At 47.6% G+C, this 26155-nt stretch overlaps 1 protein-coding gene across 7 annotated transcripts; it reads left to right on the forward strand.

The window, feature by feature from the left end:
- Positions 1 to 24617, forward strand: dmtf1 (cyclin D binding myb like transcription factor 1). 7 transcript variants are annotated; one of them, XM_036972628.2, is made up of 15 exons: positions 1 to 307; positions 3445 to 3551; positions 12713 to 12792; positions 13366 to 13465; positions 13572 to 13648; positions 13742 to 13899; positions 18360 to 18392; positions 18471 to 18580; positions 19068 to 19296; positions 19661 to 19812; positions 20398 to 20568; positions 20696 to 20775; positions 20881 to 21039; positions 23361 to 23658; positions 23740 to 24617. In XM_036972628.2, the coding sequence occupies exons 2-15, from the start codon at positions 3446 to 3448 to the stop codon at positions 23772 to 23774; spliced, it is 1788 nt and encodes a 595-aa protein (XP_036828523.2). In that variant the 5' UTR covers positions 1 to 307; position 3445; the 3' UTR covers positions 23775 to 24617. The 7 variants fall into 7 exon arrangements, with proteins under 7 accessions (XP_036828523.2, XP_090057626.1, XP_090057621.1 ...); XM_090201500.1 differs by having other exon boundaries at positions 166 to 307; positions 13742 to 13872; XM_090201495.1 differs by having other exon boundaries at positions 166 to 307; positions 3445 to 3550; positions 12706 to 12792.
- Positions 24618 to 26155: the final 1538 nt, after the last annotated feature.

The following is a 26155-nucleotide window of genomic DNA, read 5'->3' on the forward strand; positions in this document are numbered from 1 at the left end:
GTTTTTCTGACCTTATCTGGCAACCCTCATGCCTTCTCTACCAGAGGGTAGTCACTAGTTAACACAGCCACAAAGTCATAACCCCCGCCTATTTCGACAAAATATCTTCTTAAACTCTGATTTTTAAACTAACACTGCTAACCTCATACCTAGCCCTAACATGAAATGAAGACCTTTTTTTTCACGATTTTTTACGATTTCGCCTTTGTGGCTGTGTTATCTAGCGGAAACCCCACCAGAGTGGTTCTCCATCCTGGCATTTGCCTCCATCCTGGTCTCTCCGAAGTGCCCGGACCAAAAACAGGAAGTAAGTAACAAAATCAAACGTATAATTCAGATTGTGCTTGGGGCTCGATGTGGTAAAAAAAGATAGAGCCAATGATGAAACGGGCTGCAACATAAACACAACACAATAACAGCGCTGAAATGTCGACCCTGCGTAGACACCACAAGCTACAATTTCTGATCTAACATGGCGTCGGAGACTTTTCGCCTTCTTTCATTTAGCTGGCATGCTAGCTAGTTAGCATGATGTGCTATGGCTAACGACCAGCACAGGGCCTGGTTGTGTAATCATGTATACGTTGCTGCTACTGTTTTATCTATCCTGTTGCCTAGTAACGTTACCCCTACCTGTATGTACCTATCTACTTCAATAACCTCGTACCCCTCCCTGCTCATTGACTCTGTACCCTGTGTATATGGCCAAGTTATCGTTACTCATTGTCTATTTATTCCTCATTATTTTGTCACTGTTAGTCTACACCTGTTGTTTACGAAGCATGTGACAAATACATTTTTATTTGATTTAGCCGTTATTGTAAAGCCTCTGTTTTTGACTAAGACACAGCCGTAACTATAAAAGCCTTACTGAACGAACGAGGCTAGCTAAATAATTCGTGTTTTTGCCAAAGTGCATTAGCTAGCTGGTACCACGACAACGACTGGGTGCATCTCATTCTTATTAGTTAGTTGGTGTCCTTCACTCGTCTCTTCTCCTGTCATGCACTGATCTGGGGCTAAACAAGCTACCCAACATGGTATCCACAGGCTCAGCTAGCTACATGATATGCACAGGCTCAGCGAGCTATATGATATGCACAGGCTCAGCGAGCTATATGATATGCACAGGCTCAGCGAGCTACATGATATGCACAGGCTCAGCTAGCTACATGGTATGCACAGGCTCAGCTAGCTACATGGTATTCACAGGCTCAGCTAGCTACATGATATATATAGGCTCAGCTAGCTACATGGTATCCACAGGCTCAGCGAGCTACATGATATGCACAGGCTCAGCTAGCTACATGATATGCACAGGCTCAGCGAGCTACATGATATGCACAGGCTCAGCGAGCTACATGATATGCACAGGCTCAGCTAGCTACATGATATGCACAGGCTCAGCTAGCTACATGGTATGCACAGGCTCAGCTAGCTACATGATATATATAGGCTCAGCTAGCTACATGATATTCTCAGGCTCAGCTAGCTACACAATATTCTCAGGCTCAGCTAGCTACACGGTATTCACAGGCTCAGCTAGCTACACGGTATTCACAGGCTCAGCTAGCTACACGGTATTCACAGGCTCAGCTAGCTACACGGTATTCACAGGCTCAGCTAGCTACATGGTATTCACAGTAGAGGTCGACAGATTATGATTCAACGCCGATACCGATTATTGGAGGACCAAAAAAGCCGATACCGATTATTTTTTTTATTTGTAATAATGACAATTACAACAATACTGAATTAACACTTATTTTAACTTAATATAAAACATAAATAAAATCAATTTAGCCTCAAATAAATAATGAAACATGTTCAATTTGGTTTAAATAATGCAAAAACAAAGTGTTGGAGAAGAAAGTAAAAGTGCAATATGTGCCATGTAAAAAAGCTAATGTTTCAGTTCCTTGATCAGAACATGAGAACATATGAAAGTTGGTGGTTCCTTTTAACATGAGACTTCAATATTCCAAGGTAAGAGGTTTTAGGTTGTAGTTAATATAGTATTTATAGGACTATTTCTCTCTATACCGTTTGTATTTCATATACCTTTGACTATTGGATGTTCTTATAGGCACTTTAGTATTGCCAGTGTAACAGTATAGCTTCCGTCCCCCTCCTCGCCCCTTACCTGGGCTCGAACCAGCAACACATCGACAACAGCCACACTCGAAGCATTGTTACCCATCGCTCCACAAAAGCCGCGGCCCTTGCAGCGCAAGGGGAACAACTACTCCAAATCTAAAAGCGAGTGACGTTTGAAACAGTATTAGCGCACACCCAGCTAACTAGCTAGCCATTTCACATTGGTTACACCAGCCATTAGGCTGATAGGCTTGAAATCATAAACAGCGCTCTGCTTGCAAAGAGCTGCTGGCAAAACACACGAAAGTGCTGTTTGAATGAATGATTACGGGCCTGCTGCTGCTCAGTCAGACTGCTCTATCCAATCATACTTAATTATAACATTATAACACACAGAAATACGAGCCTTTGGTCATTAATATGATCGAATCCGGAAACTATCATTTTGAAAACAAAACGTTTATTATTTCAGTGAAATACGGAACCGTTCGGTATTTTATCTAACGGGTGGCATCCCTAAGTCTAAATATTCTTGTTACATTGCACAACCTTCAATGTTATGTCATAATTACGTAAAATTCTGGCAAATTAGTTCGCAATGAGCCAGGCAGCCCAAACTGTTGCATATACCCTGACTCTGCATGCAATGAACGCAAGAGAAATGACACAATTTCACCTGGTTAATATTGCCTGCTAAACTGGATCAGTAGTTATAACTAGTGATTATGATTGATTGTTTTTTATAAGATAAGTTTAATGCTAGCTGGCAATTTACCTTGGCTTCCACTACATTAGCGTAACAGGCAGGCTACTCGTGGAGTGCAATGGTTAGAGCGTTGGACTAGTTAACTGCGGTTGCAAGATTGGACCCCTGAGCTGACAAGGTGAAAATCTGTTGTTCTGCCCCTGAACAAGGCAGTTAACCCACAGTAGGCCGTCATTGAAAATAAGAATGTCTTCTTAACTGACTTGCCTAGTTAAATAAAATGTCTACAAAAAAATAAAATGTGTGTGTATATATATATATATAATTATCGGAAATCGGCGCCCAAAAATACTGATTTCCAAATGGTTAGGAAAACTTTAAATATGCCCTAATTAATTGGCCATTCCGATTAATCAGTTCACCTCTAATTCAAGCACACAGTTTGTTATATTTGACTCAGTTGAGAGAGATTCACTGATCCAGATCTGGGGCCTCCTTGTGTCCTATTTTCTTGTGTCCTATTTCCTTGTTGTACTGCCCATCTAAATGTGGTCAACTATTATAAATTAATGGCATATCTTTCTTGACACGCATGCTATCAGTATAGTTGAAGTGTGTGTGTGTGTGTGTGTGTGTTTCAGTATGAGCACAGGGGAAGACGAGGACTCGGTGACCCTGGAGTCTGTCAACTCGGTCACTCTCACCCAGGACAGCGACGGCAGCATCATACTACACTGTCCTCCACACGGTAACACACACATTATCTTCCACACGGTAACACACACATTATCTTCCACACGGGAACACACACATTTTCTTCCACACGGGAACACACACATTATCTTCCACACGGTAACACACACATTATCTTCCACACGGTAACACACACATTATCTTCCACACGGTAACACGCACATTATGATGCAGAGTGGTTAGTTATGATGCAAGGTGGTCATTTATAATGCAGGGTGTTTAGTTATGATGCAGGGTGGTTAGTTATAATGCAGGGTGGTTATTTATGATGCAGGGTGTTTAGTTATGATGCAGGGTGGTTAGTTATGATGCAGGGTGGTTAGTTATGATGCAGGGTGGTTAGTTATAATGCAGGGGGGTTAGTTATGATGCAGAGTGGTTAGTTATAATGCAGGGTGTTTAGTTATGATGCAGGGTGGTTAGTTATAATGCAGGGTGGTTATTTATGATGCAGGGTGTTTAGTTATGATGCAGGGTGGTTAGTTATGATGCAGGGTGGTTAGTTATGATGCAGGGTGGTTAGTTATGATTAGTTATGATGCAGGGTGGTTAGTTATGATGCAGGGTGGTTAGTTATGATGCAGGGTGGTTATTTATAATGCAGGGTGGTTAGTTATAATGCAGGGTGGTTAGTTATAATGCAGGGTGGTCATTTATAATGCAGGGTGGTTAGTTATGATGCAGGGTGGTTAGTTATGATGCAGGGTGGTTAGTTATAATGCAGGGGGGTTAGTTATGATGCAGGGTGGTTAGCTATGATGCAGGGTGGTTAGTTATGATGCAGGGTGGTTAGTTATGATGCAGGGTGGTTATTTATAATGCAGGGTGGTTAGTTATAATGCAGGGTGGTTAGTTATAATGCAGGGTGGTTAGTTATAATGCAGGGGGGTTAGTTATGATGCAGGGTGGTTAGTTATGATGCAGGGTGGTTAGTTATGATGCAGGGTGTTTAGTTATGATGCAGGGGGGTTAGTTATAATGCAGGGTGTTTAGTTATGATGCAGGGGGGTTAGTTATAATGCAGGGTGGTTATTTATGATGCAGGGTGTTTAGTTATGATGCAGGGTGGTTAGTTATGATGCAGGGTGGTTAGTTATGATGCAGGGGGGTTAGTTATGATGCAGGGTGGTTAGTTATGATGCAGGGTGGTTAGTTATAATGCAGGGGGGTTAGTTATGATGCAGAGTGGTTAGTTATAATGCAGGGTGTTTAGTTATGATGCAGGGGGGTTAGTTATGATGCAGGGTGGTTAGTTATGATGCAGGGGGGTTATTTATGATGCAGGGGGGTTAGTTATGATGCAGGGTGTTTAGTTATGATGCAGGGGGGTTAGTTATAATGCAGGGTGTTTAGTTATGATGCAGGGTGGTTAGTTATGATGCAGGGTGGTTAGTTATGATGCAGGGGGGTTAGTTATGATGCAGGGTGGTTAGTTATGATGCAGGGTGGTTAGTTATAATGCAGGGGGGTTAGTTATGATGCAGAGTGGTTAGTTATAATGCAGGGTGTTTAGTTATGATGCAGGGGGGTTAGTTATAATGCAGGGTGGTTAGTTATGATGCAGGGTGGTTAGTTATGATGCAGGGTGGTTAGTTATGATTAGTTATGATGCAGGGTGGTTAGTTATGATGCAGGGTGGTTAGTTATGATGCAGGGTGGTTAGTTATGATGCAGGGTGGTTAGTTATGATTAGTTATGATGCAGGGTGGTTAGTTATGATGCAGGGTGGTTAGTTATGATGCAGGGTGGTTATTTATAATGCAGGGTGGTTAGTTATAATGCAGGGTGGTTAGTTATAATGCAGGGTGGTCATTTATAATGCAGGGTGGTTAGTTATGATGCAGGGTGGTTAGTTATGATGCAGGGTGGTTAGTTATAATGCAGGGGGGTTAGTTATGATGCAGGGTGGTTAGTTATGATGCAGGGTGGTTAGTTATGATGCAGGGTGGTTAGTTATGATGCAGGGTGGTTATTTATAATGCAGGGTGGTTAGTTATAATGCAGGGTGGTTAGTTATAATGCAGGGGGGTTAGTTATGATGCAGGGTGGTTAGTTATGATGCAGGGTGGTTAGTTATGATGCAGGGGGGTTAGTTATGATGCAGGGGGGTTATTTATGATGCAGGGGGGTTAGTTATGATGCAGGGGGGTTAGTTATAATGCAGGGTGGTTATTTATAATGCAGGGTGGTTAGTTATGATGCAGGGTGGTTAGTTATGATGCAGGGTGGTTAGTTATAATGCAGGGTGTTTAGTTATGATGCAGGGTGGTTAGTTATGATGCAGGGTGGTTAGTTATGATGCAGGGTGGTTAGTTATGATGCAGGGTGGTTAGTTATAATGCAGGGTGTTTAGTTATGATGCAGGGTGGTTAGTTATGATGCAGGGTGGTTAGTTATAATGCAGGGTGTTTAGTTATGATGCAGGGTGTTTAGTTATGATGCAGGGGGGTTAGTTATGATGCAGGGTGGTTAGTTATGATGCAGGGTGGTTAGTTATGATGCAGGGTGGTCATTTATAATGCAGGGGGGTTAGTAGATCAGACAGTCTTGACTCCCCTATAAAGTCGACTTCAATGTTGAATGCGCTCATGATTTTCCACATGGGAACATGTAAGTTTCCTTCAACTATCAGTCTTTCAGATAGATGACACAGGAACCTTGGTATAAAACTCTTTAGTAATAAAATGCAATTGCAGACAGAGATTCACATACAGAATACCTCATTAGTCTATAGTAAAGATCTGTGTGGCGAAACAGGAGACAACGCTCCTTATAGTAGTTGGTGTGGACAACCTACCGTCAATCATACCTTAACATTGTTGCACTGGATTAGATACAAAGTATCTAAGATGAGTAAAACATGTGCAGACTGTGGTTTCTCTCTCTGCTGCCTCGGCCTTGAGGCTGGGTGACTATCAGCAGGTGCAGGCAGCTCTCAGCCTGAGAACTGAAGCAGTACATCTCCATTTACACAGTACTTTTCCATCACTGCGCATTGCAAGCATCTAAAGGTTATCACATATATACAGTAATCATGGGGCTGGTGTAGTCCCCCCCCGACCCCCAACTAACAGACACGTTGATGTTGGGTATATATACAGTAATCATGGGGCTGGTGTAGTCCCCCCCCCCCGACCCCCAACTAACAGACACGTTGATGTTGGGTATATATACAGTAATCATGGGGCTGGTGTAGTCCCCCCCCGACCCCCAACTAACAGACACGTTGATGTTGGGTATATATACAGTAATCATGGGGCTGGTGTAGTCCCCCCCCCCCCGACCCCCAACTAACAGACACGTTGATGTTGGGTATATATACAGTAATCATGGGGCTGGTGTAGTCCCCCCCGACCCCCAACTAACAGACACGTTGATGTTGGGTATATATACAGTAATCATGGGGCTGGTGGAGTCCCACAGAGGGCAGGGTAAACAGACTGGTAGACTATATTGTCACTACGAATGGTGGACAGAGGACAGGATAGACAGACTGGTCGACTACACTGAGTACACCAAACATTAGGAACACCTTCCTAATATGGAGTTGCTTCCCCCCCCCCCCCCCCCCCTTCCTTTTGCCCTCACAACAGCCTTAATTCATTGGGTCGTGGACTCCACAAGGTGTCAATAGTTCCACAAGGATGCTGGCCCATGTTGACACGCCAATGCTTCCCACAGTTGTGTAAAGTTAGCTGGACGTCCTTTGGGTGGTGGACTATTCTTGATACACACAGGAAACGGTTGAGCGTGAAAACCCCAGCAGCGTTGCAGTTCTTGACCCAAACCGGTGCTCCTGGCACCTACTATCATAACCCGTTCAGACACTTCAACATGTTGTCTTGTCTATTCACCCTCTGAATGGCACACAGACACAATCCATGTCTCCATTGTCTCAAGGCTTAAATATCATTCTTCAACCTGTCTCCTCCCCTTCATCTTCTCTGAAGTGGATTTAACAAGTGACATCAATAAGGGATCATAGCTTTCACCTGGATTCACCTGGTCAGTCTGTCATGGAAAGAGCAGGTGTTCATAATATTTTGTATACTCAGTGTTTATCACTTTTTTAAAAAAATGTAACCTTTATTTAACAAGTCAGTTAAGAACACATTCTGATTTCCAATGACGGCCTAGGAACAGTGGGGTTTACTGGTCTAGGAACAGTGGGTTAACTGGTCTAGGAACAGTGGGTTAACTGGTCTAGGAACAGTGGGTTAACTGGTCTAGGAACAGTGGGTTAACTGGTCTAGGAACAGTGGGGTTAACTGGTCTAGGAACAGTGGGTTAACTGGTCTAGGAACAGTGGGTTAACTGGTCTGGGAACAGTGGGTAAACTGGTCTGGGAACAGTGGGTTAACTGGTCTAGGAACAGTGGGTTAACTGGTCTGGGAACAGTGGGTTAACTGGTCTAGGAACAGTGGGTTAACTGGTCTAGGAACAGTGGGTTAACTGGTCTAGGAACAGTGGGTTAACTGGTCTAGGAACAGTGGAACAGTGGGTTAACTGGTCTAGGAACAGTGGGTTAACTGGTCTGGGAACAGTGGGTTAACTGGTCTAGGAACAGTGGGGTTAACTGGTCTAGGAACAGTGGGGTTAACTGGTCTAGGAACAGTGGGTTAACTGATGTCCTACAGTGTATTTGTATTTCCCCATTACTTCCTGCCAAGGCAGCAGCTACTCTTCCTGGGGTTTATTATGGATCCCCATTACTTCCTGCCAAGGCAGCAGCTACTCTTCCTGGGGTTTATTATGGATCCCCATTACTTCCTGCCAAGGCAGCAGCTACTCTTCCTGGGGTTTATTATGGATCCCCATTACTTCCTGCCAAGGCAGCAGCTACTCTTCCTGGGGTTTATTATGGATCCCCATTACTTCCTGCCAAGGCAGCAGCTACTCTTCCTGGGGTCCAGACATATTAAAGCACTTCCATTACAGATAAAACAGTATAACATTATTACACCACTACATATCTACAATACAACATGTATAAAACCATCATACAACAATATCACATTGTATACATATGCATGTGTCTGTACATTTTGTTTGTGTCTCTTCACAGTCCCCTTTTTAGATCTGATTCTCCTGCTGCATCAGTTACCTGATGTGGAATAGAGTTCCATGTAGTCATGGCTCTATGTAGTACTGTGGAATAGAGTTCCATGTAGTCATGGCTCTATGTAGTACTGTGGAATAGAGTTCCATGTAGTCATGGTTCTATGTAGTACTGTGGAATAGAGTTCCATGTAGTCATGGCTCTATGTAGTACTGTGGAATAGAGTTCCATGTAGTCATGGCTCTATGTAGTACTGTGGAATAGAGTTCCATGTAGTCATGGCTCTATGTAGTACTGTGGAATAGAGTTCCATGCAGTCATGGCTCTATGTAGTACTGTGGAATAGAGTTCCATGTAGTCATGGCTCTATGTAGTACTGTGGAATAGAGTTCCATGTAGTCATGGCTCTATGTAGTACTGTGGAATAGAGTTCCATGTAGTCATGGCTCTATGTAGTACTGTGGAATAGAGTATCATGTAGTCATGGCTCTATGTAGTACTGTGGAATAGAGTTCCATGTAGTCATGGCTCTATGTAGTACTGTGGAATAGAGTTCCATGTAGTCATGGCTCTATGTAGTACTGTGGAATAGAGTATCATGTAGTCATGACTCTATGTAGTACTGTGCGCCTCCCATAGTCTGTTCTGGACTTGGGGACTGTGAAGAGAGCTCTGGTGGCATGACTGGTGGGGTTTGCATGGGTGTCCAAGCTGTGTGCAAATATTTTAAACAGACAGCTTGGTACATTCAGCTTGTCAACACCTCTTACACGAACAAGTAGTGATGAAGTCAATCTCTCCTCCACTTTCAGCCAGGAGAGATTGACATGCATATGTATTAATATTAGCTCTCTGTGTACATCCAAGTGTTCTGTGCCAACTGCAATGTTCTTAAGTCCTTTTTTGTGGCACCTGACCATACAACTGAACAGTAGTCAAGGTGCGACAAAACCAGGGCCTGTAGGACCTGCCTTGTTGATAATGCTGTTAAGAAGGTAGAAACTAGGGCCTGTAGGACCTGCCTTGTTGATAGTGCTGTTAAGAAGGTAGAAACTAGGGCCTGTAGGACCTGCCTTGTTGATAGTGCTGTTAAGAAGGTAGAAACTAGGGCCTGTAGGACCTGCCTTGTTGATAGTGCTGTTAAGAAGGTAGAAACTAGGGCCTGTAGGACCTGCCTTGTTGATAGTGCTGTTAAGAAGGTAGAAACTAGGGCCTGTAGGACCTGCCTTGTTGATAGTGTTGTTAAGAAAGTAGAGCAGTGCTTTATCATGGACAGACTTCTCCCCATCTTAGCAACTGTTGTATCAATATGTTTAGACCATGACAGTTTACAATCCAGGGTTACTCCAAGCAGTTTAGTCTCCTCAACTTGCTCAATTTCCACATTATTCATTATGAGATGTAGTTGAGGTTTAGGGTTTAGTGAATGATTTGTCCCAAATACAATGCTTTTAGTTTTAGACATATTTAGGGCTAACTTATTCCTTGCCACCCACTCTGAAACTAACTGCAGCTGTTTGTTGAGTGTTGCAGTCATTTCAGTCGCTGTAGTAGCTGACATGTATAGTGTTGAGTCAACCCGAAAACAGAGACACTGGCTTTACTCAAAGTCAATGGCGTGTCGTTAGTAAACATTGAAAACAGTAAGGGTCCTAAACAGCTGCCCTGGAGAATGCCTGATTCTATCTGGATTATGTTGGAGAGGCTTCCATTCTAGAACACCCTCTGTGTTCTGTTACCTGGATTATGTTGGAGAGGCTTCCATTCTAGAACACCCTCTGTGTTCTGTTACCTGGATTATGTTGGAGAGGCTTCCATTAAAGAACACCCTCTGTGTTCTGTTAGACAGGTAACTTTTTATCCACATTATAGCAGGGGGTGTAAAACCATAACACACATCTTTCCAGCAGCAGACTATGATCAATCATGTCCAAATCTGCACTGAAGTCTAACAAGACAGCCCCCACAATCATTTTATCATCAATTTCTATCAGCCAATCATCAGTCATTTGTGTATGTGCTGTGCTTGTTGAATGTCTTCTTCCATACTGACTTAACGGAATTCAAAAGTACAATTCTTGTCTTTCATAATTTGGTCCGATATACCTGGATGTGTAGTGTCAGCGTTTGTTGCTGGCATGTCATCTCTAAATTTGCTAATCTTGCCAATGAAAAAGTCATTAAAGTAGTTGGCAATATCAGTGGGCTTTGTGATGAATGAGCCATCTGATTCAATGAATGATGGAGCCGAGTTGGCTTTTGTTCCCAAAATGTAATATAAGATGCTCCAAAGCTTTTTACTATCATTCTTTATGTAAATACATTTTTGTTTCATAGTATAGTTTATTTTTATTTAGTTTAGTCACATGATTTCTTAATTTGCAGTACGTTTGCCAATCAGTTAGGCTGCCAGACTTATTTGTCATTCCTTTTGCCTCATCCCTCTCAACCATACAATTTTTAAATTCCTCATCAATCCGCAGGGATTTAACAGTTTTTACAGTAATTTTCTTAATGGGTTCATGCTTATTAGTAACTAGAATAAGCAATTACATAAATGTGTCAAGTGCAGCATCTGGTTGCTCCTCATTACACACCACAGACCAGCAGCGTCTGGTTGCTCCTCATTACACACCACAGACCAGCAGCGTCTGGTTGCTCCTCATTACACACCACAGACCAGCAGCGTCTGGTTGCTCCTCATTACACACCACAGACCAGCAGCGTCTGGTTGCTCCTCATTACACACCACAGACCAGCAGCGTCTGGTTGCTCCTCATTACACACCACAGACCAGCAGCGTCTGGTTGCTCCTCATTACACACCACAGACCAGCAGCGTCTGGTTGCTCCTCATTACACACCACAGACCAGCAGCGTCTGGTTGCTCCTCATTACACACCACAGACCAGCAGCGTCTGGTTGCTCCTCATTACACACCACAGACCAGCAGCGTCTGGTTGCTCCTCATTACACACCACAGACCAGCAGCGTCTGGTTGCTCCTCATTACACACCACAGACCAGCAGCGTCTGGTTGCTCCTCATTACACTCCACAGACCAGCAGCGTCTGGTTTCTCCTCATTACACACCACAGACCAGCAGCGTCTGGTTGCTCCTCATTACACACCACAGACCAGCAGCGTCTGGTTGCTCCTCATTACACACCACAGACCAGCAGCGTCTGGTTGCTCCTCATTACACACCACAGACCAGCAGCGTCTGGTTGCTCCTCATTACACACCACAGACCAGCAGCTTCTGGTTGCTCCTCATTACACACCACAGACCAGCAGCGTCTGGTTGCTCCTCATTACACACCACAGACCAGCAGCTTCTGGTTGCTCCTCATTACACACCACAGACCAGCAGCTTCTGGTTGCTCCTCATTACACACCACAGACCAGCAGCGTCTGGTTGCTCCTCATTACACACCACAGACCAGCAGCGTCTGGTTGCTCCTCATTACACACCACAGACCAGCAGCGTCTGGTTGCTCCTCATTACACACCACAGACCAGCAGCGTCTGGTTGCTCCTCATTACACACCACAGACCAGCAGCGTCTGGTTGCTCCTCATTACACACCACAGACCAGCAGCGTCTGGTTGCTCCTCATTACACACCACAGACCAGCAGCGTCTGGTTGCTCCTCATTACACACCACAGACCGGCAAATAATCTTTACATTATCAACATATGAATCACTACAAAACTTCTTGTATGACCTTTTGAACCCTATATTAGGTCCAGCCTTTGGAACTTTGGTTTTCCTAGATATGGCTATTATATTGTGATCACTACATCCTATGGATTTGGATACTGCTTTAAAACAAGTTTCTGCAGCATTAGTAAAGAGATGATCAGTACATATTGATTATTTAATTCCTATGCTGTTTGTAAATACCCTGGTGGGTTGACTGATAACCTGAGGCATTCAGGGCAATTAAGGGGACATAATTTAAGTTACTTACATTGTATCTGCCAATGCCCCTAGGACCATGTACATTTGATGCAGCATTAGGATGACTCATTGTCATAATGGAAGGGATGAACTGAGCTGGTCTTGGGTCATTGATAAGTCATTGTTTCTGTGTCAGAGGGAGACGAGAGCTTCGAGGTGACTATGACCGCCACCGACGACAGTGACATTACAGAAGAGGGGGTGGCCCAGATACAGGTACCTGACAAACCCCTCCCACGACCTCTTTCTCTCCTCTCATTCTCTCATTCTCTCCTCTTCCTCTCTTCTCCTCTGATTCTCTCTCCTCTTCTCATTCTCTCTCCTCTCCTCCTCATTCCCTCTCCTCCTTTCATTCTCTCTCCTCTCCTCTTCTCCTCTCCTCTTCTCCTCTCTCCTTTCATTCTCTCTCCTCTTTCTCTTCTCCTCTCATCTTCTCCTCTCTCCTTTCATTCTCTCTCCTCTCTTTCTCTTCTCCTCTCCTCTTCTCCTCTCTCCTTTCATTCTCTCTCCTCTCTTTCTCTTCTCCTCTCATCTTCTCCTCTCTCCTTTCATTCTCTCTCCTCTCTTTCTCTTCTCCTCTCATCTTCTCCTCTCTCCTTTCATTCTCTCTCCTCTCTTTCTCTTCTCCTCTCATCTTCTCCTCTCTCCTTTCATTCTCTCTCCTCTCTTTCTCTTCTCCTCTCATCTTCTCCTCTCTCCTTTCATTCTCTCTCCTCTCCTCTTCTCCTCTCTCCTTTCATTCTCTCTCCCCTCCCGTCCTCTTAATTTTTCTTTACTGTGTGTGTGTAGATCTTGCAGAGTGAGGATCCTCAGAACAGTGAAGAGATATCTCCTGTCAGCCAGGCCTGGTTCACCACCAAGGAGGATAAAGACACACTGGTTAACAAAGGTGTACATACAATGCACATGGAGCTTGCTACATATATCTGTGGGTTTACGCAGGCTGTGATTGGTCAGTGGGCTAACAGAGGCTGTGATTGGTTGTTTGTCTGCAGGTCATAAGTGGAAACAAGGCATGTGGTCTAAAGAGGAGATTGACCTCCTGATGAGCAACATCCAACAATATGTGAAGGTACACACGCACACACACACACACACACACACGGTAAGAGTTCCCACCAGGTGACTTGTGTTAGGGAGTCTGTACTACTTTGTGTGTGTGCAGGGTCGGGGAATGGAGGACCCAGCTGAGATCATCTTTGAGATGTCTAAGGAGGAGCGTAAGGATTTCTACCGCAGCGTGGCCTGGGGTCTGAACCGACCGCTGTTCGCCGTCTACCGACGAGTCCTCCGCATGTACGATAACCGCAACCATGTGGGCAAGTCAGTACTCCCCCCACCCCACACACACACATCATCATAGCACCCCCACATCATCATACCCCCACATCATCATACCCCCCCGCATCATCCTACCCCCCCGCTTCATCCTACCCCCCCGCATCATCCTAGCCCCTCCCGCATCATCATAGCCCCTCCCGCATCATCATAGCCCCTCCCGCATCATCATAGCCCCTCCCGCATCATCATAGCCCCCCCCCCCGCATCATCATTGCCCCCCCCGCATCATCATAGCCCCCCCACACATCATCATAGCCCCACCCCACACATCATCATAGCCCCCCCCGCATCATCATAGCCCCACCCCACACATCATCATACCCCCCCACACATCATCATACCCCCCCACACATCATCATACCCCCCCACACATCATCATAGCCCCCCCACACATCATCATAGCCCCACCCCACACATCATCATACCACCCCACACATCATCATAGTCCCCCCCGCATCATCATAGCCCCCCCACACATCATCATAGCCCCCCCACACATCATCATAGCCCCACCCCACACATCATCATACCACCCCACACATCATCATAGCCCCACCCCGCATCATCATAGCCCCACCCCACACATCATCATACCACCCCACACATCATCATACCACCCCACACATCATCATAGCCCCACCCCACACATCATCATGCCACCCCACACATCATCATAGCCCCACCCCAGACATCATCATAGCCCCCCCCGCATCATCATAGCCCCCCCGCATCATCATTTCCCCCCCGCATCATCATTTCCCCCCCGCATCATCATAGCCCCCCCACACATCATCATACCACCCCACACATCATCATAGCCCCACCCCACACATCATCATACCCCCCCACATCATCATACCCCCCCACACATCATCATACCACCCCACACATCATCATACCACCCCACACATCATCATACCACCCCACACATCATCATACCACCCCACACATCATCATAGCCCCCCCCGCATCATCATTGCCCCCCCCGCATCATCATAGCCCCCCCACACATCATCATAGCCCCACCCCACACATCATCATAGCCCCACCCCACACATCATCATAGCCCCACCCCACACATCATCATAGCACCACCCCACACATCATCATAGCCCCACCCCACACATCATCATACCACCCCACACATCATCATAGCCCCACCCCACACATCATCATACCCCCCCACACATCATCATAGCCCCCCCCCGCATCATCATAGCCCCACCCCACACATCATCATAGCCCCCCACACATCATCATTTCCCCCCCGCATCATCATAGCCCCACCCCACACATCATCATAGCCCCACCCCACACATCATCATACCACCCCACACATCATCATAGCCCCCACACATCATCATAGCCCCCCCGCATCATCATAGCCCCCCCGCATCATTATAGCCCCCCCACATCATCATAGCCCCCCCCACATCATCATAGCCCCACCCCACACATCATCATAGCCCCACCCCACACATCATCATAGCCCCCCCACATCATCATAGCCCCCCCACATCATCATAGCCCCACCCCACACATCATCATAGCCCCCCCCCCCGCATCATCATAGCCCCACCCCACACATCATCATAGCCCCCCCCCGCATCATCATAGCCCCCCCACATCATCATTGCCCCCCCCGCATCATCATAGACCCCCACATCATCATACCACCCCACACATCATCATACCACCCCACACATCATCATAGCCCCACCCCACACATCATCATAGCCCCCCCCCGCATCATCATAGCCCCCCCACATCATCATTGCCCCCCCCGCATCATCATAGACCCCCACATCATCATACCACCCCACACATCATCATACCACCCCACACATCATCATAGCCCCACCCCACACATCATCATAGCCCCCCCCACATCATCATAGCCCCCCCCGCATCATCATAGACCCCCACATCATCATACCACCCCACACATCATCATACCACCCCACTCATCATCATAGCCCCCCCACACATCATAGCCCCCCCCACATCATCATAGCCCCCCACATCATCATACCTCCCGTAAATCATACCCCCCGTAAATCATCATAACCCCGCCACACATCATCAGACCCCCCCACATCATCATTCACCCACACATCATCATACCCCCCTATACATCATCATACCACCCCACACATCATCATTCACCCCCACATCATCATTCACCCCCACATCATCATACCCCCCACCACATCATTCACCCACACACCCCCCCACATCATCACACCCCCCCCACATCGTCAGTCACCCACCCCCCCCCCACATCATCATACCCCTCCCCCCACACACACCATCATATCAACCCCTCCCCCCACACACACCATCATATCAACCCCTCCCCCACACCCACACACCATCATATCAACCCCTCCCCCACACACACCATCATATCAACCCCTCCCCCACACACACCATCATATCAACCCCTCCCCCACACACCATCATATCAACCCCTCCCCCACACACCATCATATCAACCCCTCCCCCACACACCATCATATCAACCCCTCCCCCACACACACCATCATATCAACCCCTCCCCCCACACACCATCATATCAACCCCTCCCCCCACACACCATCATATCAACCCCTCCCCCCACACACCATCATATCAACCCCTCCCCCACACACACCATCATATCAACCCCTCCCCCCACACACCATCATATCAACCCCTCCCCCCACACACCATCATATCAACCCCTCCCCCCACACACCATCATATCAACCCCTCCCCCCACACACCATCATATCAACCCCTCCCCCCACACACCATCATATCAACCCCTCCCCCACACACCATCATATCAACCCCTCCCCCACACACCATCATATCAACCCCTCCCCCACACACACCATCATATCAACCCCTCCCCCACACACACCATCATATCAACCCCTCCCCCACACACACCATCATATCAACCCCTCCCCCACACACCATCATATCAACCCCTCCCCCACACACCATCATATCAACCCCTCCCCCACACACACCATCATATCAACCCCTCCCCCCACACACACCATCATATCAACCCCTCCCCCCCACCCACACACCATCATATCAACCCCTCCCCCCACACACACCATCATATCAACCCCTCCCCCCACACACACCGTCATAGCAACCCCTCCCCCCACACACACGTCATAGCAACCCCTCCCCCCACACACACCGTCATAGCAACCCCTCCCCCCACACACACCGCCATAGCAACCCGTCATAGCAACCCCTCCCCCCACACACACCGTCATAGCAACCCCTCCCCCCACACACACTGTCATAGCAACCCCTCCCCCCCACACACACCGTCATAGCAACCCCTCCCCCCACACACACCGTCATAGCAACCCCTCCCCCCACACACACCATCATATCAACCCCTCCCCCCACACACACCGTCATAGCAACCCCTCCCCCCACACACATCGTCATAGCAACCCCTCCCCCCACACACACCGTCATAGCAACCCCTCCCCCCACACACACTGTCATAGCAACCCCTCCCCCCACACACACCGTCATAGCAACCCCCCCCCACACACACCGTCATAGCAACCCTTCCCCCCACACACACCGTCATACCTCCTCCCCCCACCCACACACCGTCATACCTCCTCCCCCCCACCCACACACCATCATATCAACCCCTCCCCCACACACACCATCATAGCAACCCCTCCCCCCACACACCGTCATATCAACCCCCCCCCCCACACACCATCATATCAACCCCCCCCCCACACACCATCATATCAACCCCTCCCCCACACACACCATCATATCAACCCCCCCCCACACACACCATCATATCAACCCCCCCCCCACACACCATCATATCAACCCCTACCCCCACACACCATCATATCAACCCCTCCCCCACACACACCATCATATCAACCCCTCCCCCACACACACCATCTTATCAACCCCTCCCTCCACACACACACATCATAGCAACCCCTCCCTCCACACACACACATCATAGCAACCCCTCCCTCCACACACACACATCATAGCAACCCCTCCCTCCACACACACACATCATAGCAACCCCTCCCTCCACACACACACATCATAGCAACCCCTCCCCCCACACACACACATCATAGCAACCCCTCCCTCCACACACACACATCATAGCAACCCCTCCCCCCACACACACATCATAGCAACCCCTCCATCCACACACACACATCATAGCAACCCCTCCCTCCACACACACACATCATAGCAACCCCTCCCTCCACACACACACATCATAGCAACCCCTCCCTCCACACACACACATCATAGCAACCCCTCCCTCCACACACACACATCATAGCAAACCCTCCCTCCACACACACAGAGTTTTGGTGGGTTGGTGTGTGTGAGCTGATGTTGTTGTTGTTGCTGTTGCTGTTGTCGTTGTAAAGGTACTCTCCTGAGGAGATCAACAAGCTGAAAGAGTGAGTATGACATCACTTCCTCCTCTAAATGTGTCTCCAGTCCATATGTGCTGCAGTCTGAGGATGTGATGTGTTTAGGCTGAGACAGAAGCATGGTAATGACTGGGCCACCATAGGAGCTGCTCTGGGCCGCAGCGCCTCGTCTGTTAAAGACCGCTGCCGACTAATGAAGGACACCTGCAACACAGGTCAGATACTTTATCCTGGAGGGTTTATGCTTTAGGAAGCAGGTCAGATACTTTATCCTGGAGGGTTTATGCTTTAGGAAGCAGGTCAGACACTTTATCCTGGAGGGTTTATGCTTTAGGAAGCAGGTCAGATACTTTATCCTGGAGGGTTTATGCTTTAGGAAGCAGGTCAGATACTTTATCCTGGAGGGTTAATGCTTTAGGAAGCAGGTCAGATACTTTATCCTGGAGGGTTTATGCTTTAGGAAGCAGGTCAGACACTTTATCCTGGAGGGTTTATGCTTTAGGAAGCAGGTCAGACACTTTATCCTGGAGGGTTTATGCTTTAGGAAGCAGTTCAGATACTTTATCCTGGAGGGTTTATGCTTTAGGAAGCAGGTCAGACACTTTCTCCTGGAGGGTTTATGCTTTAGGAAGCAGGTCAGATACTTTCTCCTGGAGGGTTTATGCTTTAGGAAGCGGGACTTACAGTTGTCTGTGTGTGTAGGGAAGTGGAGTGAGGAGGAGGAGAGGCGTCTATCGGACAGTGTCTATGCCCTGGCGGGTGTGTGTCCGGGCCGTGCGGTGACGGGCGGGGTGTCGTGGGCGGCTGTAGCTGATCTGGTGGGAACGCGGTCGGAGAAACAGTGTCGCTCTAAATGGCTCAACTACCTCAACTGGAAACAGAGTGGAGGGACGGAGTGGACCAAAGACCAGGATCTCAGCTTAGTACACAGGTAGGGAGGGGTCTGGGTGGTGGATGGTGGGTGTCTGGGTGGTGGGGGTCTGGGTGGTGGGTGTCTGGGTGGTGGGGGTCTGGGTGGTGGGGGTCTGGTATCTGGGTGGTTGGTATTTGGGTGGTTGGTATTTGGGTGGTGGGGGTTGGGTATCTGGGTGGTGGGTATCTGGGTGGGGTGTATCTGGGTGGTGGGGTTCTGGGTGGTGGGGGTCTAGGTGGTGGGGTTCTGGGTGGGTAATTACATTTATTAGAAAGCAGAATTCAAACCAGCTTTATTGATGAAAGTACCTTTATCTGGTGTCTACTTCTTCTGGCTTACTCTCTCTCCGTGTGTGTGTGTGTGTGTGTGTGTGTGTGTGCAGGATAGTGGAGTTGGATGTGGATGATGAGAATGAGTTAAAGTGGGAGGAGCTAGCAGGGGGGTGGAGCAGTGTTCGCTCTCCTCAGTGGCTCAGATCTAAGTGGTGGAGCATCAAGAGACAAGTAGCCAATCACAAGGAACTGCCCTTCCACGGTAACACCCCTGGGCCTCACCTCTGACCCTTACCTCATCTTTTCTCACCTCTGACCCGACCCTTACCTTTCCTCACCTCTGACCCTTATCTCTCATCACTCCTCACTTCTAACCCCTTACTCTGACCTCTCCTCTGACCCCTGACCCTTACCTCTCATCATTCCTCACCTCTGACAGCTGACCCTTACCTCTCCTCACCTCTGACCCTTACCTCTCCTCACCTCTGACCCGACCTCTCCTCACCCCTGACGCTTACCTCTCCTCACCTCTAACCCCTGACGCTTACCTCTCCTCACCTCTGACCCTTACCTCTCCTGACCCCTGACCCTTAGATCTCACTCCTGACCCCTACCAACTCATCTGACCCTCTCCTGACCCCTACCTCTCACTCCTGACCTCTGATTCTTACTTCTCCCTCCTGTTCTCTGACCCTTAACTCTCATCACTCCTCACCTCATCTCTGACCCTTACCTCTCCTCACCCCTGACCTCTCATATCCAGTATCAGCAACATGTTTAAATCATACATGTTTACAAACTAGTGATAGTGTTACTACTGCAGATAATACTGTGTGTTTGTGTGTAGTGTTACTGAAGGGTCTTCAGGAGTTGATGGAGACTCAGGTGCCGTTAGGGGCGGGCACTGGGCCAGGTAGCCCTTCCCTGCAGATCCGAGTCACGCGATTGGAGGAGTGCTGTAGCTCCCCCCCCCGGCCCGTCACAGCACTGCAGATCCCCCTGCAGATCACACACCTGGGTCAGTACAGGGGAGGGGAAGTAAGTGTGCGTGTGTGTAGTGACTGGTGTCTCTATCAGCCTCAGACAGTGCTGGTGTGTGTGAGTGGGTGTGTGGGTGTGTGTGTACTGACTGGTGTCTCTATCAGCCTCAGACAGTGCTGGTGCCAGTGACACAGAGACCATCACCCTCAACACTGCTGCTCTGCAGACCTTACAGATCCTACCTGTGAGTTGGATTAGACCATAATATTACCTTGTAGACACAATGTTGATGTAATCCTCTTTTAATCTCACTATGCTATCACAACAATCACTGTGTGTGTGTGTGTAGTCTTTCCACCTGCACCCTACAGGGACTCCAGGGACATACTTCCTTCAGACAGCAGCCAATCAGAGCCTGCCGCTCAGCCTTTCCAGCAATCCCACCGTCACACTGACGGCTAGCTCGTCCCCCTCGTCCCCAGAACACATCATCCTACACAGCCTCTCGGTGAGTGTTAGGGATGGAGCCACATTTACAGAATGGGTCAACTTTCAGTGGACATCCCCATGATTGTCTTTCAGAACCCCTCCTAAAACCCCACTGGTTTAGGTTTGGTTGTCAGTGACATTTAGTTCATTCCCCTGTTTGAGCGACAATTAGAGTTTTTCTTGCTGGGGAACGTAACAGGAAGTAATCTAGTAATTGATTCAGCTTTCTGTACAATAGAAGATATTTAAACCCAGACAGCTTTTAGAGAAACACTTGTGACCGATTATTATAAATAACGTTCAGTCTCTCAGTAATATTATTATAAATAACGTTCAGTCTCTCAGTTATATTATTATAAATAACGTTCAGTCTCTCAGTAATATTATTATAAATAACGTTCAGTCTCTCAGTTATATTATTATAAATAACGTTCAGTCTCTCAGTAATATTATGATAAATAACGTTCACTCTCTCTTAGTTAGTACTATACCCCTGGTGAACTAGTCCTTAGTTAGTAATATACCCCTGGTGAACTAGTCCTTGGTTAGTAATATACCCCTGGTGAACTAATCCTTAGTAATATACCCCTGGTGAACTAGTCCTTAGTTAGTAATATACCCCTGGTGAACTAGTCCTTGGTTAGTAATATACCCCTGGTGAACTAATCCTTAGTAATATACCCCTGGTGAACTAGTCCTTAGTTAGTAACATACCCCTGGTGAACTAGTCCTTAGTTAGTAATATACCCCTGGTGAACTAGTCCTTAGTTAGTAACATACCCCTGGTGAACTAGTCCTTAGTTAGTAATATACCCCTGGTGAACTAGTCCTTAGTTAGTAATATACCCCTGGTGAACTAGTCCTTAGTTAGTAATATACCCCTGGTGAACTAGTCCTTAGTTAGTAATATACCCCTGGTGAACTAGTCCTTAGTTAGTAATATAGCCCTGGTGAACTAGTCCTTAGTTAGTAATATACCCCTGGTGAACTAGTCCTTAGTTAGTAATATACTCCTGGTGAACTAGTCATTAGTAATATACCCCTGGTGAACTAGTCATTAGTAATATCCCCCTGGTGAACTAGTCCTTAGTAATATACCCCTGGTGAACTAGTCCTTAGTAATATACCCCTGGTGAACTAGTCATTAGTTAGTAATATACCCCTGGTGAACTAGTCCTTAGTTAGTAATATACCCCTGGTGAACTAGTCCTTAGTTAGTAATATACCCCTGGTGAACTAGTCCTTAGTTAGTAATATACCCCTGGTGAACTAGTCCTTAGTTAGTAACATACCCCTGGTGAACTAGTCCTTAGTAATATACCCCTGGTGAACTAGTCCTTAGTTAGTAATATACCCCTGGTGAACTAGTCCTTAGTTAGTAATATACCCCTGGTGAACTAGTCCTTAGTTAGTACTATACCCCTGGTGAACTAGTCCTTAGTTAGTAATATACCCCTGGTGAACTAGTCCTTAGTTAGTACTATACCCCTGTTGAACTAGTCCTCAGTTAGTAATATACCCCTGGTGAACTAGTCCTTAGTTAGTAATATACCCCTGGTGAACTAGTCCTTAGTTAGTAATATACCCCTGGTGAACTAGTCCTTAGTTAGTAATATACCCCTGGTGAACTAGTCCTTAGTTAGTAATATACCCCTGGTGAACTAGTCCTTAGTTAGTAATATACCCCTGGTGAACTAGTCCTTAGTTAGTACTATACCCCTGGTGAACTAGTCCTTAGTTAGTAATATACCCCTGGTGAACTAGTCCTTAGTTAGTAATATACCCCTGGTGAACTAGTCCTTAGTTAGTAATATACCCCTGGTGAACTAGTCCTTAGTTAGTAATATACCCCTGGTGAACTAGTCCTTAGTTAGTAATATACCCCTGGTGAACTAGTCCTTAGTAATATACCCCTGGTGAACTAGTCCTTAGTTAGTAATATACCCCTGGTGAACTAGTCCTTAGTTAGTAATATACCCCTGGTGAACTAGTCCTTAGTTAGTAATATACCCCTGGTGAACTAGTCCTTAGTTAGTAATATACCCCTGGTGAACTAGTCTTTAGTTAGTAATATACCCCTGGTGAACTAGTCCTTAGTTAGTACTATACCCCTGGTGAACTAGTCCTTAGTTAGTAATATACCCCTGGTGAACTAGTCCTTAGTAATATACCCCTGGTGAACTAGTCCTTAGTTAGTAATATACCCCTGGTGAACTAGTCCTTAGTTAGTAATATACCCCTGGTGAACTAGTCCTTAGTAATATTGTTAAAAATAATGTTCACACCCATAGAAACTAATTATTATCTGACTTTGAGTGCAGCATGTTTTTTTGTTGTCAGACGGAGGGTCTTTGTTCCAATGACAGCGTCATCATTCAGACGGTCACCTCTGACCACAGCTCTCCAGAGCCTCTTTGCCAATCACAGCTGGTTGTGGAGATGCAGGGGGAGGAGCCAGAGCAGAACTTCCTGATTGGTTCCTCACAAGGCGGAGCCACCGAGACTCCGGAGCCAATGACAGACAGCTTTACTGCCAAGGTCCTGGACTCTCCCTCTCAGGAGCAGGCGGTGGATTCTGGGATAGTGAAGGGGGCGGTGCTTATCGTTTCTCCTACAAATGTCAGCAGCACACTGACAGGTACACTCACACTCACACTCACTCACTCACACTCTCACACTCTCTCTCTCTCTCTCATCCTCCTCTTCTTCTCTCCTTCAGATCTGATCCTGGAGAACCAGGATGGCTCTGACTGACCTGGATGACATCATCACTGATGGAGCCCATCAAACAGCAGAGTGGACATGTCATAATTTTGGACATTATTTCTGATTGGCTGAGTTGGCCATTAAGCCCCTCCCCTTTAAATGTTTTCTTGGGTATGGCAGTAATACTGGTATGTACACCGCCATCAAACCCCAACCAAGAAGAAGTTCTCCTGGGTCAGAGGTGAGACTATGATGTCATTGTGGGCTCCTGTGGGGGCCGGCCTGACCGTGTGTGTGAGAGAGAGAGAGAGTGTGTTGCAGAACGGCTTTTCCAAACGGTCCATTATAAAGACTGCAGCCAGAGCCACAGATATACACTGAGTGGACAAAGAACTTCCTAATATTGAGTTGCAACCCCATGTCAGAAGGCTATAAAATCCTTATTTAACCTGTCTCCTCTCCTTCATCTACTCTGAAGTGGATTTAAGCTGTCTCCTCTCCTTCATCTACTCTGAAGTGGATTTAACCTGTCTCCTCTCCTTCATCTACTCTGAAGTGGATTTAACCTGTCTCCTCTCCTTCATCTACTCTGAAGTGGATTTAACCTGTCTCCTCTCCTTCATCTACTCTGAATGGGATTTAATAAGGGATCCTATCACCTGGTCAGTCTGTCATGGATAGTGTTCTTAATGTTTTGTCCAGTGTCGTTGTAGATTCTCTGGTTGCTCCGCCTCAGAACAGCATCCTACAGTTTGTAGGTCCCAGTGTTTCTGTTGGAACCGTCTGCCTACTGACCACACAAAGAACAGGACAGATTCTCATTCATCTGACACTGTGAATTATATCTGCATTTAGTTTATTTATGTGTAATAAAAACTCCCACAGTTGCTACTCTGGTGTGTTTTAGTACTGCCTGACGATCGTCCGACACTTTATCCCCGGTTATACCTGCTCCTTTGTCCTGATCTTGTCCACATTCTGATTTAACATTTTGAGACAGGTGTTGGCAGGTTTACATTGACCTGGGTTTACCAATATTGTGAAGGGTATTCCTACCCAGGCCTGCAACATTCAGGCCCTACCCTACCCAGGCCTGCAACATTCAGGCCCTGCCCTACCCAGGCCTGCAACATTCAGGCCCTGCCCTACCCAGGCCTGCAACATTCAGGACCTGCCCTACCCAGGCCTGCAACATTCAGGCCCTACCCTACCCAGGCCTGCAACATTCAGGCCCTACCCAGGCCTGCAACATTCAGGCCCTACCCTACCCAGGCCTGCAACATTCAGGCCCTACCCTACCCAGGCCTGCAACATTTAGGACCTACCCTACCCAGGCCTGCAACATTCAGGCCCTGCCCTACCCAGGCCTGCAACATTCAGGCCCTGCCCTACCCAGGCCTGCAACATTCAGGCCCTGCCCTACCCAGGCCTGCAACATTCAGGACCTACCCTACCCAGGCCTGCAACATTCAGGACCTTCCCTACCCAGGCCTGCAACATTCAGGCCCTACCCTACCCAGGCCTGCAACATTCAGGACCTTCCCTACCCAGGCCTGCAACATTCAGGACCTGCCCTACCCAGGCCTGCAACATTCAGGACCTGCCCTACCCAGGCCTGCAACATTCAGGACCTACCCTACCCAGGCCTGCAACATTCAGGACCTTCCCTACCCAGGCCTGCAACATTCAGGACCTGCCCTACCCAGGCCTGCAACATTCAGGACCTGCCCTACCCAGGCCTGCAACATTCAGGCCCTACCCAGGCCTGCAACATTCAGGACCTGCCCTACCCAGGCCTGCAACATTCAGGCCCTACCCAGGCCTGCAACATTCAGGACCTACCCTACCCAGGCCTGCAACATTCAGGACCTGCCCTACCCAGGCCTGCAACATTCAGGACCTGCCCTACCCAGGCCTGCAACATTCAGGACCTACCCTACCCAGGCCTGCAACATTCAGGACCTACCCTACCCAGGCCTGCAACATTCAGGACCTGCCCTACCCAGGCCTGCAACATTCAGGACCTACCCTACCCAGGCCTGCAACATTCAGGACCTGCCCTACCCAGGCCTGCAACATTCAGGACCTGCCCTACCCAGGCCTGCAACATTCAGGACCTGCCCTACCCAGGCCTGCAACATTCAGGCCCTACCCTACCCAGGCCTGCAACATTCAGGACCTACCCTACCCAGGCCTGCAACATTCAGGACTTGCCCTACCCAGGCCTGCAACATTCAGGACCTGCCCTACCCAGGCCTGCAACATTCAGGCCCTACCAAGGCCTAATTGCTTCTGCCAAATGTAAAGATGGAAGCCAGAAATAACTTCCACCGTTTAGTAAATCTATTAGCTGCTCCTCTCTGTCACTCACTCCCTCTGCATGCACTCTGCTCACGGTGGATCAGTCTGTGAGTGGCTGAGAGGTGGGA

This window comes from Oncorhynchus mykiss, chromosome 15 (assembly GCF_057628025.1).
Source record: "Oncorhynchus mykiss isolate SJ-2025 chromosome 15, ASM5762802v1, whole genome shotgun sequence".
NCBI lineage: Eukaryota > Metazoa > Chordata > Actinopteri > Salmoniformes > Salmonidae > Oncorhynchus > Oncorhynchus mykiss.

Excerpts from the sequence above, each read along its gene's own strand:
- dmtf1 (XM_090201495.1), top strand. The coding sequence starts at position 3,446 with ATGAGCACAGGGGAAGACGAGGACTCGGTGACCCTGGAGTCTGTCAAC. Across the intron at positions 13,649-13,741 it reads ACATCCAACAATATGTGAAG|GGTCGGGGAATGGAGGACCC; the intron begins GTACACACGCAC and ends GTGTGTGTGCAG. Across the intron at positions 20,569-20,695 it reads CCTGCAGATCACACACCTGG|CCTCAGACAGTGCTGGTGCC; the intron begins GTCAGTACAGGG and ends TGTCTCTATCAG.